Source organism: Aegilops tauschii, chromosome 4 (genome assembly GCF_002575655.3).
Source record: "Aegilops tauschii subsp. strangulata cultivar AL8/78 chromosome 4, Aet v6.0, whole genome shotgun sequence".
Taxonomy (NCBI): Eukaryota; Viridiplantae; Streptophyta; class Magnoliopsida; order Poales; family Poaceae; genus Aegilops; species Aegilops tauschii.
In genome coordinates, this window is record NC_053038.3 from 514,009,894 (window position 1) to 514,029,831 (window position 19,938).

Genomic DNA, 19,938 nt, shown 5'->3' on the forward strand with positions numbered 1-19,938 from the left:
CGAGGGCTTTAAAAAATGCCTTCATGGAGAGCTTCTCTTCGTTTGACATGTACTAGATTCCCTAAACTTATGATCGATGGACCGTATGGTGCGCCAGCACAAGATTACCGGGAATATGATGTGTTGTTGCTCATCGGACTTGGCATCGGAGCCACCCCTTTGATCAGCATTGTGAAGGATGTGCTTAACCACATCCAGCGTGGGGAATCGGTTGGCGGAACAGAGCCGGACGGCAGTGGCAAGGCAAAGAAGAAACCATTCATGACCAAGAGGGCCTACTCCTACTGGGTCACAAGGGAAGAGGGCTCCTTTGAGTGGTTCAGAGGGGTGATGAACGAGGTGGCTGAGAAGGACAAGGACGGAGTGATTGAGCTCCACAACCACTGCTCGAGCGTGTACCAAGAGGGCGATGCTCGTTCCGCGCTCATCGTCATGCTCCAGGAACTCAACCATGCCAAGAAGGGAGTTGATATTCTGTCCGGAACCAGCGTCAAGACCCACTTTGCCAGGCCTAACTGGCGAAGCGTCTTCAAGCGCATCGCGGTCAACCATGAGAACCAACGCGTCGGTACGTCTTCTCGCTGCCATTGTCATATCGATCTGGTACTAGAAATGTCGGTGACTAGTTATCATCGATCGTCTGCTAACGCACCTTAATTTAATTCTGCTTCAGGGGTTTTCTACTGCGGCGAGCCTGTTCTTGTGGCGCAGCTGCGGCAGTTGTCGGCAGACTTCACCCACAATACAAACACAAAGTTTGACTTTCACAAGGAGAATTTCTAGTTATATACGATATGTAGCTGATGTAAGAGCATGTCTATGTATGGTCTGCACAATAAGGTACAGAAATAGTAATACAGGTTTTTATTTGGACTGGTTTAGACGCTTTATCATGAGATCTTGATTACTGAACAAATCGTGAAACTGGTGACACTTTCGGCTTGCTCTGCTCTAGGCTCTAGCTCCAAAAATATCACATCTGAAAATCAACTCCGACAACAAACAATCACATCTAAAAATCAACTCCGACAACAAACAATCACATCTAAAAATCACCTTGAGCTCGGGAGGTCGATCAGACAAGCGTGAGATTCCCAGAAGAACGAACATAGCTCCATTTGGATAAGTGACAATGCAAATGCCACCTGTACCCTAGTACACAATAAGTTCATTTCACAAGGGGTTTGCTAATCAAAATAACTAAAGTACAGAGCAGTATACTACATAACCACAATAAGTACATTTGGATTAGTGACTTCACCCACAATAAGTCATTCTCCATGACAGCTGTATTTCTTCCAAGGGAATTACATAACCACAAGAATGTCGTAAGACCAACTCACTAAAGAACGTACGGTGCAAATAAAATTGCATAAAAAGGTGTCCGGTGTCGAGTTTCTAAGATGAACGAGACATTTCTGAGCGGGAGTGCATCAACGTAGCAAGGGCGGTAGGGGAATGCATGGTCTATGCCTCTAAATTGTTGGTGATGTTTCTCAGGATATATGTAGCCTCCTAGATACTGCATTCTGGAAGTCTGGAGATGATATGTACCCACCGTGTCACTAAATTTGAGAAGAAGCGCATCCTTGTGCGGATGGAATCCGACAATACTGCAGCCCCACCCCCAAAGGTCTTCGTCTGGAACTGTAATGTTATCATAGTCAATGAAGTTGTGTTTGTCCGAGTTCCATGAGTAGTCGGAACCGTCTCTACTCTCCAATTCCTCCTCCTCCTCCTCCTCATCATCACCATCCTCATCTTCATCCTCGTCGTCGCCATCGTCGTCGTCGTCGTCATCATCATCATCATCATCATCCACATAGCTATCTTGTTTTTCCTTCTCTTCACCTTGTGTCTCATCATCATCATAGTCGTCGTTGTCATCATCATCATCAACATAGCTAGTTTGTTCTTCCTTCTCACCACCTTGTGTCTTGTCATCATTATCTTCTTGTTCATCCTCTACATCTTGTGCCTCGTCATAGTTATCTTCGTCCTCTTCCTCTCCACCATCCTCGTAGTCTCCGGTCCCGTCATCGCAATCATCATCACTATTGCCATCTTCGAATAGGCTGATTAAGTCTTTGTTGCCTTCAGCCAATTCCCATGTCATCCTTGGTTCCATCCTCGGTTCACTACTAAGATATTTCATCATACGGTCATGCTCTTTGAGGTCGGCACGGTGTGCCAATGTCCATCCCAACTGATCATCGGCCGACTCCATTAGATCCCATACTTCAAGCAGCAAATCATTGACCACCGCATAGCGGATCCCTCTATTGCAACTCCCTAAGTACCTCGTTGGCAGTGCCCATTGACGCAATCTCTTGCGGCCATAAGGATGCCCTGGAAGCTGAACCATCTGGTATGTCCCCTCCGAGCAACGCAGGATCATGAGGACATCACTATGGCAGTGGACGTAGAGTGAGCCATGCCAGTACTCGGCCGACCACCACGTGCGCAGATCCTTACAGCGCGGCGTGGTCACCACATCGTATAGGTTTCCTGAGGCGCATCGCCCTGGCGTGAACTTGCGGCTCTCCCACTGGCCTGTCCGTGAAGAGAACACCAACACGTGGAACACATTCTCCTTGGGCACCTTTGGGTTGGGCTCTTCCTTAGATTCAGAGAATGGTTTGTCTTCTCCAAACAAGTTGGGTAGCCACGTGTCCTCCCAATCGATCCAGCACGGGCATGGTCGACGTTTGGCGCGTGGCCACTCATCTTCCTCGTCGTTGCGATCTAGCTTTTCTGTGGGTAAGAAGAACACCTCGTGGTGCCGCGACACGGCCGGGTCAAAGGCGAGGAACATGCCCTCGACGCTGCACGGCCAGCGCGTCGGCGGACATGGCAGGCGGGCATATCGTGACGTGGCTGGGTTGCACACGTAGGGAACCATGTTAGGATGGAAGTAGCGCTTCCCCGTGACGAGGAGCAAGCCGTTGCAGTGCTGCTTCACAAGGCAATCCCAATGGTCCCAGAAGAGACGCCGGTAGCCGGGCACGTGGGCGTCGGCCGACTGCGATGGCGGCGGGCCGAAGAAGGCGAAGTCGGGGTCGTAGCCGTTGTAGGTGGCGAAGACGCCGGGGAACTCGCGCGGGAATACCTGCGGGAGGAGGAGGGCGTGGGTGTGATCGGCCACGAGGTCGCGCCACGCGCGGCAGACGCACCGGGACACGGCAAGGGCGCGGCCGGGGAGGCGCCTGAGGATCTCGAGGAGGAGGTCGCTGGGGAGGGCTACGCCGTTGCCGTCCATCACGCCGACGGGGTCGCACGTGAAACTCGCGGTGGCTGGCGCTGACACGAGGCGATCTCGGGTGCAAGGAAGAGAGGAATAATAGGATCTAGCGACAGAGTATTTTTTTTTTTGAGGGATCTAGCGCTAGAGTTGTATACAAGCGTATCGCTCAATACGAACTGTAATCGTAGTGGGCATTGCTTTTTTTTTTTCGTTTTTGATTTGAGGCACGTAGTGGGCATAGCTGCCTTGTATAGGACCGTCTCACCCTGTGAAAAAACGGGAACTCCTATTCGGTGCTTCAGGCGCCGATAGTTTTTTTTTAGACAATCTCGCAAAATTTTAAAAAACGGGAGCTCCTATTCGGGGCTTTAGGCGCTTATAGTTCTTTTAGACAATCTCGTAAAATTTTATTAAACCATCACAATGTTTACAGGGATAAAAGACAATCCACCAGACTGACCTGACAAAATATGGCAGCCAGCCCCAAAAGATAACGCATGTGCTTCTGCATTGGAACTCCTAAATTCATGAAGTATATATTACATGCAATAAAACATCAGAATGTTCCTTGATCTCCTCAATAATTGGCCCATATGTAGCAAGTAGCAACACCTCCCTGCTAAATTTCATCGACAACCACCTTGAAATTAGAGGCGACATGTATATGCTGCAAGTTGAGATCCTCTGCCAGATCGAGGGCCTCTCGTACAGCTAGCGCTTCGAGCGTAGTTAGATCGCTGATTCTGGTAAACACAACGCCGAGGCTCCCAGGAAAGCTCCTGTGTGGTCCCTGCTTATGGCGCCCACTGCTCCATATCTTCCAGCTCTATCAACCACAGCACAATGTTTACTTTAGAGGTAATTCCTTGGGTACGCCTGTAGATCATGAAACGCTCGCAACTGGGCTAGATATTCAAGGCTTGATCAGTTGAGTTCACCCAAGTAAGGATGTTATGAATCCGTTTATAGCCCGAGGGCTTTAAAAAATGCCTTCATGGAGAGCTTCTCTTCGTTTGACATGTACTAGATTCCCTAAACTTATGATCGATGGACCGTATGGTGCGCCAGCACAAGATTACCGGGAATATGATGTGTTGTTGCTCATCGGACTTGGCATCGGAGCCACCCCTTTGATCAGCATTGTGAAGGATGTGCTTAACCACATCCAGCGTGGGGAATCGGTTGGCGGAACAGAGCCGGACGGCAGTGGCAAGGCAAAGAAGAAACCATTCATGACCAAGAGGGCCTACTCCTACTGGGTCACAAGGGAAGAGGGCTCCTTTGAGTGGTTCAGAGGGGTGATGAACGAGGTGGCTGAGAAGGACAAGGACGGAGTGATTGAGCTCCACAACCACTGCTCGAGCGTGTACCAAGAGGGCGATGCTCGTTCCGCGCTCATCGTCATGCTCCAGGAACTCAACCATGCCAAGAAGGGAGTTGATATTCTGTCCGGAACCAGCGTCAAGACCCACTTTGCCAGGCCTAACTGGCGAAGCGTCTTCAAGCGCATCGCGGTCAACCATGAGAACCAACGCGTCGGTACGTCTTCTCGCTGCCATTGTCATATCGATCTGGTACTAGAAATGTCGGTGACTAGTTATCATCGATCGTCTGCTAACGCACCTTAATTTAATTCTGCTTCAGGGGTTTTCTACTGCGGCGAGCCTGTTCTTGTGGCGCAGCTGCGGCAGTTGTCGGCAGACTTCACCCACAATACAAACACAAAGTTTGACTTTCACAAGGAGAATTTCTAGTTATATACGATATGTAGCTGATGTAAGAGCATGTCTATGTATGGTCTGCACAATAAGGTACAGAAATAGTAATACAGGTTTTTATTTGGACTGGTTTAGACGCTTTATCATGAGATCTTGATTACTGAACAAATCGTGAAACTGGTGACACTTTCGGCTTGCTCTGCTCTAGGCTCTAGCTCCAAAAATATCACATCTGAAAATCAACTCCGACAACAAACAATCACATCTAAAAATCAACTCCGACAACAAACAATCACATCTAAAAATCACCTTGAGCTCGGGAGGTCGATCAGACAAGCGTGAGATTCCCAGAAGAACGAACATAGCTCCATTTGGATAAGTGACAATGCAAATGCCACCTGTACCCTAGTACACAATAAGTTCATTTCACAAGGGGTTTGCTAATCAAAATAACTAAAGTACAGAGCAGTATACTACATAACCACAATAAGTACATTTGGATTAGTGACTTCACCCACAATAAGTCATTCTCCATGACAGCTGTATTTCTTCCAAGGGAATTACATAACCACAAGAATGTCGTAAGACCAACTCACTAAAGAACGTACGGTGCAAATAAAATTGCATAAAAAGGTGTCCGGTGTCGAGTTTCTAAGATGAACGAGACATTTCTGAGCGGGAGTGCATCAACGTAGCAAGGGCGGTAGGGGAATGCATGGTCTATGCCTCTAAATTGTTGGTGATGTTTCTCAGGATATATGTAGCCTCCTAGATACTGCATTCTGGAAGTCTGGAGATGATATGTACCCACCGTGTCACTAAATTTGAGAAGAAGCGCATCCTTGTGCGGATGGAATCCGACAATACTGCAGCCCCACCCCCAAAGGTCTTCGTCTGGAACTGTAATGTTATCATAGTCAATGAAGTTGTGTTTGTCCGAGTTCCATGAGTAGTCGGAACCGTCTCTACTCTCCAATTCCTCCTCCTCCTCCTCCTCATCATCACCATCCTCATCTTCATCCTCGTCGTCGCCATCGTCGTCGTCGTCGTCATCATCATCATCATCATCATCCACATAGCTATCTTGTTTTTCCTTCTCTTCACCTTGTGTCTCATCATCATCATAGTCGTCGTTGTCATCATCATCATCAACATAGCTAGTTTGTTCTTCCTTCTCACCACCTTGTGTCTTGTCATCATTATCTTCTTGTTCATCCTCTACATCTTGTGCCTCGTCATAGTTATCTTCGTCCTCTTCCTCTCCACCATCCTCGTAGTCTCCGGTCCCGTCATCGCAATCATCATCACTATTGCCATCTTCGAATAGGCTGATTAAGTCTTTGTTGCCTTCAGCCAATTCCCATGTCATCCTTGGTTCCATCCTCGGTTCACTACTAAGATATTTCATCATACGGTCATGCTCTTTGAGGTCGGCACGGTGTGCCAATGTCCATCCCAACTGATCATCGGCCGACTCCATTAGATCCCATACTTCAAGCAGCAAATCATTGACCACCGCATAGCGGATCCCTCTATTGCAACTCCCTAAGTACCTCGTTGGCAGTGCCCATTGACGCAATCTCTTGCGGCCATAAGGATGCCCTGGAAGCTGAACCATCTGGTATGTCCCCTCCGAGCAACGCAGGATCATGAGGACATCACTATGGCAGTGGACGTAGAGTGAGCCATGCCAGTACTCGGCCGACCACCACGTGCGCAGATCCTTACAGCGCGGCGTGGTCACCACATCGTATAGGTTTCCTGAGGCGCATCGCCCTGGCGTGAACTTGCGGCTCTCCCACTGGCCTGTCCGTGAAGAGAACACCAACACGTGGAACACATTCTCCTTGGGCACCTTTGGGTTGGGCTCTTCCTTAGATTCAGAGAATGGTTTGTCTTCTCCAAACAAGTTGGGTAGCCACGTGTCCTCCCAATCGATCCAGCACGGGCATGGTCGACGTTTGGCGCGTGGCCACTCATCTTCCTCGTCGTTGCGATCTAGCTTTTCTGTGGGTAAGAAGAACACCTCGTGGTGCCGCGACACGGCCGGGTCAAAGGCGAGGAACATGCCCTCGACGCTGCACGGCCAGCGCGTCGGCGGACATGGCAGGCGGGCATATCGTGACGTGGCTGGGTTGCACACGTAGGGAACCATGTTAGGATGGAAGTAGCGCTTCCCCGTGACGAGGAGCAAGCCGTTGCAGTGCTGCTTCACAAGGCAATCCCAATGGTCCCAGAAGAGACGCCGGTAGCCGGGCACGTGGGCGTCGGCCGACTGCGATGGCGGCGGGCCGAAGAAGGCGAAGTCGGGGTCGTAGCCGTTGTAGGTGGCGAAGACGCCGGGGAACTCGCGCGGGAATACCTGCGGGAGGAGGAGGGCGTGGGTGTGATCGGCCACGAGGTCGCGCCACGCGCGGCAGACGCACCGGGACACGGCAAGGGCGCGGCCGGGGAGGCGCCTGAGGATCTCGAGGAGGAGGTCGCTGGGGAGGGCTACGCCGTTGCCGTCCATCACGCCGACGGGGTCGCACGTGAAACTCGCGGTGGCTGGCGCTGACACGAGGCGATCTCGGGTGCAAGGAAGAGAGGAATAATAGGATCTAGCGACAGAGTATTTTTTTTTTTGAGGGATCTAGCGCTAGAGTTGTATACAAGCGTATCGCTCAATACGAACTGTAATCGTAGTGGGCATTGCTTTTTTTTTTTCGTTTTTGATTTGAGGCACGTAGTGGGCATAGCTGCCTTGTATAGGACCGTCTCACCCTGTGAAAAAACGGGAACTCCTATTCGGTGCTTCAGGCGCCGATAGTTTTTTTTTAGACAATCTCGCAAAATTTTAAAAAACGGGAGCTCCTATTCGGGGCTTTAGGCGCTTATAGTTCTTTTAGACAATCTCGTAAAATTTTATTAAACCATCACAATGTTTACAGGGATAAAAGACAATCCACCAGACTGACCTGACAAAATATGGCAGCCAGCCCCAAAAGATAACGCATGTGCTTCTGCATTGGAACTCCTAAATTCATGAAGTATATATTACATGAAATAAAACATCAGAATGTTCCTTGATCTCCTCAATAATTGGCCCATATGTAGCAAGTAGCAACACCTCCCTGCTAAATTTCATCGACAACCACCTTGAAATTAGAGGCGACATGTATATGCTGCAAGTTGAGATCCTCTGCCAGATCGAGGGCCTCTCGTACAGCTAGCGCTTCGAGCGTAGTTAGATCGCTGATTCTGGTAAACACAACGCCGAGGCTCCCAGGAAAGCTCCTGTGTGGTCCCTGCTTATGGCGCCCACTGCTCCATATCTTCCAGCTCTATCAACCACAGCACAATGTTTACTTTAGAGGTAATTCCTTGGGTACGCCTGTAGATCATGAAACGCTCGCAACTGGGCTAGATATTCAAGGCTTGATCAGTTGAGTTCACCCAAGTAAGGATGTTATGAATCCGTTTATAGCCCGAGGGCTTTAAAAAATGCCTTCATGGAGAGCTTCTCTTCGTTTGACATGTACTAGATTCCCTAAACTTATGATCGATGGACCGTATGGTGCGCCAGCACAAGATTACCGGGAATATGATGTGTTGTTGCTCATCGGACTTGGCATCGGAGCCACCCCTTTGATCAGCATTGTGAAGGATGTGCTTAACCACATCCAGCGTGGGGAATCGGTTGGCGGAACAGAGCCGGACGGCAGTGGCAAGGCAAAGAAGAAACCATTCATGACCAAGAGGGCCTACTCCTACTGGGTCACAAGGGAAGAGGGCTCCTTTGAGTGGTTCAGAGGGGTGATGAACGAGGTGGCTGAGAAGGACAAGGACGGAGTGATTGAGCTCCACAACCACTGCTCGAGCGTGTACCAAGAGGGCGATGCTCGTTCCGCGCTCATCGTCATGCTCCAGGAACTCAACCATGCCAAGAAGGGAGTTGATATTCTGTCCGGAACCAGCGTCAAGACCCACTTTGCCAGGCCTAACTGGCGAAGCGTCTTCAAGCGCATCGCGGTCAACCATGAGAACCAACGCGTCGGTACGTCTTCTCGCTGCCATTGTCATATCGATCTGGTACTAGAAATGTCGGTGACTAGTTATCATCGATCGTCTGCTAACGCACCTTAATTTAATTCTGCTTCAGGGGTTTTCTACTGCGGCGAGCCTGTTCTTGTGGCGCAGCTGCGGCAGTTGTCGGCAGACTTCACCCACAATACAAACACAAAGTTTGACTTTCACAAGGAGAATTTCTAGTTATATACGATATGTAGCTGATGTAAGAGCATGTCTATGTATGGTCTGCACAATAAGGTACAGAAATAGTAATACAGGTTTTTATTTGGACTGGTTTAGACGCTTTATCATGAGATCTTGATTACTGAACAAATCGTGAAACTGGTGACACTTTCGGCTTGCTCTGCTCTAGGCTCTAGCTCCAAAAATATCACATCTGAAAATCAACTCCGACAACAAACAATCACATCTAAAAATCAACTCCGACAACAAACAATCACATCTAAAAATCACCTTGAGCTCGGGAGGTCGATCAGACAAGCGTGAGATTCCCAGAAGAACGAACATAGCTCCATTTGGATAAGTGACAATGCAAATGCCACCTGTACCCTAGTACACAATAAGTTCATTTCACAAGGGGTTTGCTAATCAAAATAACTAAAGTACAGAGCAGTATACTACATAACCACAATAAGTACATTTGGATTAGTGACTTCACCCACAATAAGTCATTCTCCATGACAGCTGTATTTCTTCCAAGGGAATTACATAACCACAAGAATGTCGTAAGACCAACTCACTAAAGAACGTACGGTGCAAATAAAATTGCATAAAAAGGTGTCCGGTGTCGAGTTTCTAAGATGAACGAGACATTTCTGAGCGGGAGTGCATCAACGTAGCAAGGGCGGTAGGGGAATGCATGGTCTATGCCTCTAAATTGTTGGTGATGTTTCTCAGGATATATGTAGCCTCCTAGATACTGCATTCTGGAAGTCTGGAGATGATATGTACCCACCGTGTCACTAAATTTGAGAAGAAGCGCATCCTTGTGCGGATGGAATCCGACAATACTGCAGCCCCACCCCCAAAGGTCTTCGTCTGGAACTGTAATGTTATCATAGTCAATGAAGTTGTGTTTGTCCGAGTTCCATGAGTAGTCGGAACCGTCTCTACTCTCCAATTCCTCCTCCTCCTCCTCCTCATCATCACCATCCTCATCTTCATCCTCGTCGTCGCCATCGTCGTCGTCGTCGTCATCATCATCATCATCATCATCCACATAGCTATCTTGTTTTTCCTTCTCTTCACCTTGTGTCTCATCATCATCATAGTCGTCGTTGTCATCATCATCATCAACATAGCTAGTTTGTTCTTCCTTCTCACCACCTTGTGTCTTGTCATCATTATCTTCTTGTTCATCCTCTACATCTTGTGCCTCGTCATAGTTATCTTCGTCCTCTTCCTCTCCACCATCCTCGTAGTCTCCGGTCCCGTCATCGCAATCATCATCACTATTGCCATCTTCGAATAGGCTGATTAAGTCTTTGTTGCCTTCAGCCAATTCCCATGTCATCCTTGGTTCCATCCTCGGTTCACTACTAAGATATTTCATCATACGGTCATGCTCTTTGAGGTCGGCACGGTGTGCCAATGTCCATCCCAACTGATCATCGGCCGACTCCATTAGATCCCATACTTCAAGCAGCAAATCATTGACCACCGCATAGCGGATCCCTCTATTGCAACTCCCTAAGTACCTCGTTGGCAGTGCCCATTGACGCAATCTCTTGCGGCCATAAGGATGCCCTGGAAGCTGAACCATCTGGTATGTCCCCTCCGAGCAACGCAGGATCATGAGGACATCACTATGGCAGTGGACGTAGAGTGAGCCATGCCAGTACTCGGCCGACCACCACGTGCGCAGATCCTTACAGCGCGGCGTGGTCACCACATCGTATAGGTTTCCTGAGGCGCATCGCCCTGGCGTGAACTTGCGGCTCTCCCACTGGCCTGTCCGTGAAGAGAACACCAACACGTGGAACACATTCTCCTTGGGCACCTTTGGGTTGGGCTCTTCCTTAGATTCAGAGAATGGTTTGTCTTCTCCAAACAAGTTGGGTAGCCACGTGTCCTCCCAATCGATCCAGCACGGGCATGGTCGACGTTTGGCGCGTGGCCACTCATCTTCCTCGTCGTTGCGATCTAGCTTTTCTGTGGGTAAGAAGAACACCTCGTGGTGCCGCGACACGGCCGGGTCAAAGGCGAGGAACATGCCCTCGACGCTGCACGGCCAGCGCGTCGGCGGACATGGCAGGCGGGCATATCGTGACGTGGCTGGGTTGCACACGTAGGGAACCATGTTAGGATGGAAGTAGCGCTTCCCCGTGACGAGGAGCAAGCCGTTGCAGTGCTGCTTCACAAGGCAATCCCAATGGTCCCAGAAGAGACGCCGGTAGCCGGGCACGTGGGCGTCGGCCGACTGCGATGGCGGCGGGCCGAAGAAGGCGAAGTCGGGGTCGTAGCCGTTGTAGGTGGCGAAGACGCCGGGGAACTCGCGCGGGAATACCTGCGGGAGGAGGAGGGCGTGGGTGTGATCGGCCACGAGGTCGCGCCACGCGCGGCAGACGCACCGGGACACGGCAAGGGCGCGGCCGGGGAGGCGCCTGAGGATCTCGAGGAGGAGGTCGCTGGGGAGGGCTACGCCGTTGCCGTCCATCACGCCGACGGGGTCGCACGTGAAACTCGCGGTGGCTGGCGCTGACACGAGGCGATCTCGGGTGCAAGGAAGAGAGGAATAATAGGATCTAGCGACAGAGTATTTTTTTTTTTGAGGGATCTAGCGCTAGAGTTGTATACAAGCGTATCGCTCAATACGAACTGTAATCGTAGTGGGCATTGCTTTTTTTTTTTCGTTTTTGATTTGAGGCACGTAGTGGGCATAGCTGCCTTGTATAGGACCGTCTCACCCTGTGAAAAAACGGGAACTCCTATTCGGTGCTTCAGGCGCCGATAGTTTTTTTTTAGACAATCTCGCAAAATTTTAAAAAACGGGAGCTCCTATTCGGGGCTTTAGGCGCTTATAGTTCTTTTAGACAATCTCGTAAAATTTTATTAAACCATCACAATGTTTACAGGGATAAAAGACAATCCACCAGACTGACCTGACAAAATATGGCAGCCAGCCCCAAAAGATAACGCATGTGCTTCTGCATTGGAACTCCTAAATTCATGAAGTATATATTACATGAAATAAAACATCAGAATGTTCCTTGATCTCCTCAATAATTGGCCCATATGTAGCAAGTAGCAACACCTCCCTGCTAAATTTCATCGACAACCACCTTGAAATTAGAGGCGACATGTATATGCTGCAAGTTGAGATCCTCTGCCAGATCGAGGGCCTCTCGTACAGCTAGCGCTTCGAGCGTAGTTAGATCGCTGATTCTGGTAAACACAACGCCGAGGCTCCCAGGAAAGCTCCTGTGTGGTCCCTGCTTATGGCGCCCACTGCTCCATATCTTCCAGCTCTATCAACCACAGCACAATGTTTACTTTAGAGGTAATTCCTTGGGTACGCCTGTAGATCATGAAACGCTCGCAACTGGGCTAGATATTCAAGGCTTGATCAGTTGAGTTCACCCAAGTAAGGATGTTATGAATCCGTTTATAGCCCGAGGGCTTTAAAAAATGCCTTCATGGAGAGCTTCTCTTCGTTTGACATGTACTAGATTCCCTAAACTTATGATCGATGGACCGTATGGTGCGCCAGCACAAGATTACCGGGAATATGATGTGTTGTTGCTCATCGGACTTGGCATCGGAGCCACCCCTTTGATCAGCATTGTGAAGGATGTGCTTAACCACATCCAGCGTGGGGAATCGGTTGGCGGAACAGAGCCGGACGGCAGTGGCAAGGCAAAGAAGAAACCATTCATGACCAAGAGGGCCTACTCCTACTGGGTCACAAGGGAAGAGGGCTCCTTTGAGTGGTTCAGAGGGGTGATGAACGAGGTGGCTGAGAAGGACAAGGACGGAGTGATTGAGCTCCACAACCACTGCTCGAGCGTGTACCAAGAGGGCGATGCTCGTTCCGCGCTCATCGTCATGCTCCAGGAACTCAACCATGCCAAGAAGGGAGTTGATATTCTGTCCGGAACCAGCGTCAAGACCCACTTTGCCAGGCCTAACTGGCGAAGCGTCTTCAAGCGCATCGCGGTCAACCATGAGAACCAACGCGTCGGTACGTCTTCTCGCTGCCATTGTCATATCGATCTGGTACTAGAAATGTCGGTGACTAGTTATCATCGATCGTCTGCTAACGCACCTTAATTTAATTCTGCTTCAGGGGTTTTCTACTGCGGCGAGCCTGTTCTTGTGGCGCAGCTGCGGCAGTTGTCGGCAGACTTCACCCACAATACAAACACAAAGTTTGACTTTCACAAGGAGAATTTCTAGTTATATACGATATGTAGCTGATGTAAGAGCATGTCTATGTATGGTCTGCACAATAAGGTACAGAAATAGTAATACAGGTTTTTATTTGGACTGGTTTAGACGCTTTATCATGAGATCTTGATTACTGAACAAATCGTGAAACTGGTGACACTTTCGGCTTGCTCTGCTCTAGGCTCTAGCTCCAAAAATATCACATCTGAAAATCAACTCCGACAACAAACAATCACATCTAAAAATCAACTCCGACAACAAACAATCACATCTAAAAATCACCTTGAGCTCGGGAGGTCGATCAGACAAGCGTGAGATTCCCAGAAGAACGAACATAGCTCCATTTGGATAAGTGACAATGCAAATGCCACCTGTACCCTAGTACACAATAAGTTCATTTCACAAGGGGTTTGCTAATCAAAATAACTAAAGTACAGAGCAGTATACTACATAACCACAATAAGTACATTTGGATTAGTGACTTCACCCACAATAAGTCATTCTCCATGACAGCTGTATTTCTTCCAAGGGAATTACATAACCACAAGAATGTCGTAAGACCAACTCACTAAAGAACGTACGGTGCAAATAAAATTGCATAAAAAGGTGTCCGGTGTCGAGTTTCTAAGATGAACGAGACATTTCTGAGCGGGAGTGCATCAACGTAGCAAGGGCGGTAGGGGAATGCATGGTCTATGCCTCTAAATTGTTGGTGATGTTTCTCAGGATATATGTAGCCTCCTAGATACTGCATTCTGGAAGTCTGGAGATGATATGTACCCACCGTGTCACTAAATTTGAGAAGAAGCGCATCCTTGTGCGGATGGAATCCGACAATACTGCAGCCCCACCCCCAAAGGTCTTCGTCTGGAACTGTAATGTTATCATAGTCAATGAAGTTGTGTTTGTCCGAGTTCCATGAGTAGTCGGAACCGTCTCTACTCTCCAATTCCTCCTCCTCCTCCTCCTCATCATCACCATCCTCATCTTCATCCTCGTCGTCGCCATCGTCGTCGTCGTCGTCATCATCATCATCATCATCATCCACATAGCTATCTTGTTTTTCCTTCTCTTCACCTTGTGTCTCATCATCATCATAGTCGTCGTTGTCATCATCATCATCAACATAGCTAGTTTGTTCTTCCTTCTCACCACCTTGTGTCTTGTCATCATTATCTTCTTGTTCATCCTCTACATCTTGTGCCTCGTCATAGTTATCTTCGTCCTCTTCCTCTCCACCATCCTCGTAGTCTCCGGTCCCGTCATCGCAATCATCATCACTATTGCCATCTTCGAATAGGCTGATTAAGTCTTTGTTGCCTTCAGCCAATTCCCATGTCATCCTTGGTTCCATCCTCGGTTCACTACTAAGATATTTCATCATACGGTCATGCTCTTTGAGGTCGGCACGGTGTGCCAATGTCCATCCCAACTGATCATCGGCCGACTCCATTAGATCCCATACTTCAAGCAGCAAATCATTGACCACCGCATAGCGGATCCCTCTATTGCAACTCCCTAAGTACCTCGTTGGCAGTGCCCATTGACGCAATCTCTTGCGGCCATAAGGATGCCCTGGAAGCTGAACCATCTGGTATGTCCCCTCCGAGCAACGCAGGATCATGAGGACATCACTATGGCAGTGGACGTAGAGTGAGCCATGCCAGTACTCGGCCGACCACCACGTGCGCAGATCCTTACAGCGCGGCGTGGTCACCACATCGTATAGGTTTCCTGAGGCGCATCGCCCTGGCGTGAACTTGCGGCTCTCCCACTGGCCTGTCCGTGAAGAGAACACCAACACGTGGAACACATTCTCCTTGGGCACCTTTGGGTTGGGCTCTTCCTTAGATTCAGAGAATGGTTTGTCTTCTCCAAACAAGTTGGGTAGCCACGTGTCCTCCCAATCGATCCAGCACGGGCATGGTCGACGTTTGGCGCGTGGCCACTCATCTTCCTCGTCGTTGCGATCTAGCTTTTCTGTGGGTAAGAAGAACACCTCGTGGTGCCGCGACACGGCCGGGTCAAAGGCGAGGAACATGCCCTCGACGCTGCACGGCCAGCGCGTCGGCGGACATGGCAGGCGGGCATATCGTGACGTGGCTGGGTTGCACACGTAGGGAACCATGTTAGGATGGAAGTAGCGCTTCCCCGTGACGAGGAGCAAGCCGTTGCAGTGCTGCTTCACAAGGCAATCCCAATGGTCCCAGAAGAGACGCCGGTAGCCGGGCACGTGGGCGTCGGCCGACTGCGATGGCGGCGGGCCGAAGAAGGCGAAGTCGGGGTCGTAGCCGTTGTAGGTGGCGAAGACGCCGGGGAACTCGCGCGGGAATACCTGCGGGAGGAGGAGGGCGTGGGTGTGATCGGCCACGAGGTCGCGCCACGCGCGGCAGACGCACCGGGACACGGCAAGGGCGCGGCCGGGGAGGCGCCTGAGGATCTCGAGGAGGAGGTCGCTGGGGAGGGCTACGCCGTTGCCGTCCATCACGCCGACGGGGTCGCACGTGAAACTCGCGGTGGCTGGCGCTGACACGAGGCGATCTCGGGTGCAAGGAAGAGAGGAATAATAGGATCTAGCGACAGAGTATTTTTTTTTTTTGAGGGATCTAGCGCTAGAGTTGTATACAAGCGTATCGCTCAATACGAACTGTAATCGTAGTGGGCATTGCTTTTTTTTTTTCGTTTTTGATTTGAGGCACGTAGTGGGCATAGCTGCCTTGTATAGGACCGTCTCACCCTGTGAAAAAACGGGAACTCCTATTCGGTGCTTCAGGCGCCGATAGTTTTTTTTTAGACAATCTCGCAAAATTTTAAAAAACGGGAGCTCCTATTCGGGGCTTTAGGCGCTTATAGTTCTTTTAGACAATCTCGTAAAATTTTATTAAACCATCACAATGTTTACAGGGATAAAAGACAATCCACCAGACTGACCTGACAAAATATGGCAGCCAGCCCCAAAAGATAACGCATGTGCTTCTGCATTGGAACTCCTAAATTCATGAAGTATATATTACATGAAATAAAACATCAGAATGTTCCTTGATCTCCTCAATAATTGGCCCATATGTAGCAAGTAGCAACACCTCCCTGCTAAATTTCATCGACAACCACCTTGAAATTAGAGGCGACATGTATATGCTGCAAGTTGAGATCCTCTGCCAGATCGAGGGCCTCTCGTACAGCTAGCGCTTCGAGCGTAGTTAGATCGCTGATTCTGGTAAACACAACGCCGAGGCTCCCAGGAAAGCTCCTGTGTGGTCCCTGCTTATGGCGCCCACTGCTCCATATCTTCCAGCTCTATCAACCACAGCACAATGTTTACTTTAGAGGTAATTCCTTGGGTACGCCTGTAGATCATGAAACGCTCGCAACTGGGCTAGATATTCAAGGCTTGATCAGTTGAGTTCACCCAAGTAAGGATGTTATGAATCCGTTTATAGCCCGAGGGCTTTAAAAAATGCCTTCATGGAGAGCTTCTCTTCGTTTGACATGTACTAGATTCCCTAAACTTATGATCGATGGACCGTATGGTGCGCCAGCACAAGATTACCGGGAATATGATGTGTTGTTGCTCATCGGACTTGGCATCGGAGCCACCCCTTTGATCAGCATTGTGAAGGATGTGCTTAACCACATCCAGCGTGGGGAATCGGTTGGCGGAACAGAGCCGGACGGCAGTGGCAAGGCAAAGAAGAAACCATTCATGACCAAGAGGGCCTACTCCTACTGGGTCACAAGGGAAGAGGGCTCCTTTGAGTGGTTCAGAGGGGTGATGAACGAGGTGGCTGAGAAGGACAAGGACGGAGTGATTGAGCTCCACAACCACTGCTCGAGCGTGTATCAAGAGGGCGATGCTCGTTCCGCACTCATCGTCATGCTCCAGGAACTCAACCAAGCGAAGAAGGGAGTCGATATTTTGTCCGGAACCAGCGTCAAGACCCACTTTGCCAGGCCTAACAGGCGAAGCGTCTTCAAGCGCATCGCAGTCAACCATGAGAACCAACGCGTCGGTAGGTCTTCTCGCTGCCATTGTCGTGTCTTGGATATGGTACTACAAATGTTGGTGACTAGTTATCATTGGTCGTCTGCTAACGCACCTTAATTTAATTCTGCTTCAGGGGTTTTCTACTGCGGCGAGCCTGTTCTTGTGGCACAGCTGCGGCAGTTGTCGGCAGACTTCACCCACAATACAAACACAAAGTTTGACTTTCACAAGGAGAATTTCTAATTATATACTATATATAGCTGATGTAAGAACCTGTCTATGTATGGTCTGCTTCATAATAAGGTAGAGAAATAGTAATACAGGTTTCTTATTTGGCCCGGTTTAGACACTTTATCACGAGATCGCGATTACTGAACAAATCGCGAAACCGGTTCAGACACTTCAGACACTATCGCGTATCCTTGTACGGATGGAATCTGACAATACTGCAGCCCCACCCCCAAAGGTCTTCGTTTGGAACTGTAATATTATCATAGTCAATGAAGTTGTGCTCGTTTGAGTTCAATCCTGCTTATAATAAAACTTAATCCATGGAAATAACCAAGTCAATCAGCAGCATATATTCATCATAATAATATAGTCCTTTGAGGGAATTACACAACCAGGAGACTAGTTAAGGACATTAAGCGAGTCAAACCGAACCCTGGTATTTCTAACGGGCGGTTTTCCTAACAGGAAGTGCATCGACGTAGCAAGGTCGGTAAGGGAAAGCATCGTGCATGCATCATGCATGCAGCTTGTATATGTTGACGAGGCATCATGTGACCTAGATATTGCATTCTTGAGGTGTCGAGATGATACGCCACCCCAAAACCATTGGCACAGAGGAGGAGAACATACTTGTATGGGTGGAATCCAATGATCCCATACTCCCACACAAAATGATCCTGTTCTTTGACTTCACTCTCATCCAACTCGACAAAGTTATATTCATCTGAGTTCCACGAGTGTTCAGAACCATCAGTGCTTGCCTGTTCTCTTGTCTCACAGTCATTATCGTTTTCTTCTTCTTCCTCCTCGCCCTCCGCCTCTTCCTCCTCCTCTTCTCCCTCATCTTCATCCTCTTCTCCATCGCTAATCTCATCGTCTTCTTCATCACTTTCCTCACCGGTATTATGTTCAAGCAAGCTGACTAGTTCTTCCTCACTTTCGATCACCTTCCATGTACATACCGGTTTAAATGCCCATGAATCTGTCATATGATATTGTGCATTCATGTCCGCCTTGTGTGCCAGTGTCCACCCTAGTTGGCTGTCAGGCGAATCTGACAATGCCCACACATGGAGTTGTAACACATTGAGCACCACATAGAATATCCCTCTCTCATTGTTCGCTAAGATGGACCTCTTGGGCAGAGTCCCAATATAGTGTCCCATTCTCTCATCACAGTCAGGGGGGTCCCTTGGGAGCTGGACAGTGTCATACTTTCCCTCCGAGACCCGCATAATCATGAGTACACCAATGTGGCAGTGCACGTAGAGTGACCCCCGCCAATACTCGGCAGACCACCATGTTCGCACAAATTCCATATCTTCGATACTGATATCACCTTGTGTTGTCTCCACATTGTAGGTGCTCCATGGTACGCAGCGCCCCGGCACGAACTCTTGGCTCTCCCACAAATTGGTAATCGATGAGAAGACTAGCATGCACACTACCTTTTCCTTGGGCGCCTCAACGAATGGCACGAGAGAATCAATTTGTTCATTGGTGTCTCTGTCATGTTGTCCTTTTTCATATGGTTTCCCTTGCACGAATAACTCAGTCCACCAAGGCTTCCTAGGTTTTATTTTGACACGGCCTCTTTGCCATCGAGGCGGCATCTTTTCCCTGGGAAAAAGAAACACCTGGTGATATCGTGACTCGGCCGGGTCAAAGGCAAGGAACATGCCCTCGACGTCGCACGGCCATGGCGTCGGTGGTTGCGGCAGGCGGGCGCACCGCCTCGTCGTCGGGTTGCAGACGTAGACGTCCCTGACATCCCTGAAATCTTGCTCGTCCCGGAGAAGGAGGAGGCCGTTGCAGTGCTGCTGCACGATGGCCTGATCGCCCCAGATGAAAGGACGTCGGAAGCCGGGCTCGTCGGCGTCGTGCAGCTGGTGGCACGAGGAGCGCGAGGCCGGCGGGGCGAAGAAGGCGGAGTCGGACGGGCATCCGCTGTAGGTGGTGTAGACTCCGGGGAAGTTGCGCGGGAAGACGTGGGGGAGCAGCAGGTCGTGGGAGTCGACGACGGCGCGCCACGCGCGGCAGACGCAGCGGGACCTGGCAAGGGCGCGGCCTCGGAGGCGGCGGAGGATGGCGAGGAGGAGGTCGTAGGGGAAGCACAGGCCGTCGGCGTCGTTCGCGTCCATCGATCGCGCGGCGCGAGGGTGCAGGGTCGGAGGGGACGCGATCGAGGCCATGGCGTCCGTTGGTTGCTGAGACGGAGATATATGTTTTGGTAACGGAAGTCCGGAAGAAAGGTGCCTTGGGTATCACGGGTGATATACTCCGTATAACCTCTTTTTTTTTTT

General features: G+C 49.7%; 5 protein-coding genes across 5 annotated transcripts; all 5 read left to right on the forward strand.

Moving 5' to 3' along the window:
• On the forward strand, positions 1-881 carry LOC141021403 (respiratory burst oxidase homolog protein B-like). Its single transcript, XM_073497183.1, has 2 exons — positions 1-568; positions 674-881. Exons 1-2 carry the CDS (start codon positions 16-18, stop codon positions 781-783), a joined length of 663 nt encoding a protein of 220 aa, XP_073353284.1. The 5' UTR covers positions 1-15; the 3' UTR covers positions 784-881.
• A 3,334-nt stretch (positions 882-4,215) lies between these two features.
• On the forward strand, positions 4,216-5,096 carry LOC141021404 (respiratory burst oxidase homolog protein B-like). Its single transcript, XM_073497184.1, has 2 exons — positions 4,216-4,783; positions 4,889-5,096. The coding sequence occupies exons 1-2, from the start codon at positions 4,231-4,233 to the stop codon at positions 4,996-4,998; spliced, it is 663 nt and encodes a 220-aa protein (XP_073353285.1). The 5' UTR covers positions 4,216-4,230; the 3' UTR covers positions 4,999-5,096.
• A 3,334-nt stretch (positions 5,097-8,430) lies between these two features.
• Positions 8,431-9,311, forward strand: LOC141021405 (respiratory burst oxidase homolog protein B-like). The gene is made up of 2 exons (XM_073497185.1): positions 8,431-8,998; positions 9,104-9,311. Exons 1-2 carry the CDS (start codon positions 8,446-8,448, stop codon positions 9,211-9,213), a joined length of 663 nt encoding a protein of 220 aa, XP_073353286.1. The 5' UTR covers positions 8,431-8,445; the 3' UTR covers positions 9,214-9,311.
• A 3,334-nt stretch (positions 9,312-12,645) lies between these two features.
• LOC109772796 (respiratory burst oxidase homolog protein B) lies at positions 12,646-13,526 on the forward strand. The gene is made up of 2 exons (XM_020331492.3): positions 12,646-13,213; positions 13,319-13,526. The coding sequence occupies exons 1-2, from the start codon at positions 12,661-12,663 to the stop codon at positions 13,426-13,428; spliced, it is 663 nt and encodes a 220-aa protein (XP_020187081.1). The 5' UTR covers positions 12,646-12,660; the 3' UTR covers positions 13,429-13,526.
• A 2,486-nt stretch (positions 13,527-16,012) lies between these two features.
• Positions 16,013-17,647, forward strand: LOC109772797 (respiratory burst oxidase homolog protein B). The gene is made up of 2 exons (XM_020331493.3): positions 16,013-17,429; positions 17,538-17,647. The coding sequence occupies exons 1-2, from the start codon at positions 16,877-16,879 to the stop codon at positions 17,645-17,647; spliced, it is 663 nt and encodes a 220-aa protein (XP_020187082.1). The 5' UTR covers positions 16,013-16,876.
• The last annotated feature ends 2,291 nt before the right edge of the window (positions 17,648-19,938 follow it).

Bases quoted from the DNA above. Each gene is read 5' to 3' on its own strand.
- LOC141021403 (XM_073497183.1), top strand. From the start codon at position 16: ATGCCTTCATGGAGAGCTTCTCTTCGTTTGACATGTACTAGATTCCCT. The intron at 569-673 runs GTACGTCTTCTC...ATTCTGCTTCAG, and splicing joins CCATGAGAACCAACGCGTCG to GGGTTTTCTACTGCGGCGAG.
- LOC141021404 (XM_073497184.1), top strand. From the start codon at position 4,231: ATGCCTTCATGGAGAGCTTCTCTTCGTTTGACATGTACTAGATTCCCT. The intron at 4,784-4,888 runs GTACGTCTTCTC...ATTCTGCTTCAG, and splicing joins CCATGAGAACCAACGCGTCG to GGGTTTTCTACTGCGGCGAG.
- LOC141021405 (XM_073497185.1), top strand. From the start codon at position 8,446: ATGCCTTCATGGAGAGCTTCTCTTCGTTTGACATGTACTAGATTCCCT. The intron at 8,999-9,103 runs GTACGTCTTCTC...ATTCTGCTTCAG, and splicing joins CCATGAGAACCAACGCGTCG to GGGTTTTCTACTGCGGCGAG.
- LOC109772796 (XM_020331492.3), top strand. From the start codon at position 12,661: ATGCCTTCATGGAGAGCTTCTCTTCGTTTGACATGTACTAGATTCCCT. The intron at 13,214-13,318 runs GTACGTCTTCTC...ATTCTGCTTCAG, and splicing joins CCATGAGAACCAACGCGTCG to GGGTTTTCTACTGCGGCGAG.
- LOC109772797 (XM_020331493.3), top strand. From the start codon at position 16,877: ATGCCTTCATGGAGAGCTTCTCTTCGTTTGACATGTACTAGATTCCCT. The intron at 17,430-17,537 runs GTAGGTCTTCTC...ATTCTGCTTCAG, and splicing joins CCATGAGAACCAACGCGTCG to GGGTTTTCTACTGCGGCGAG.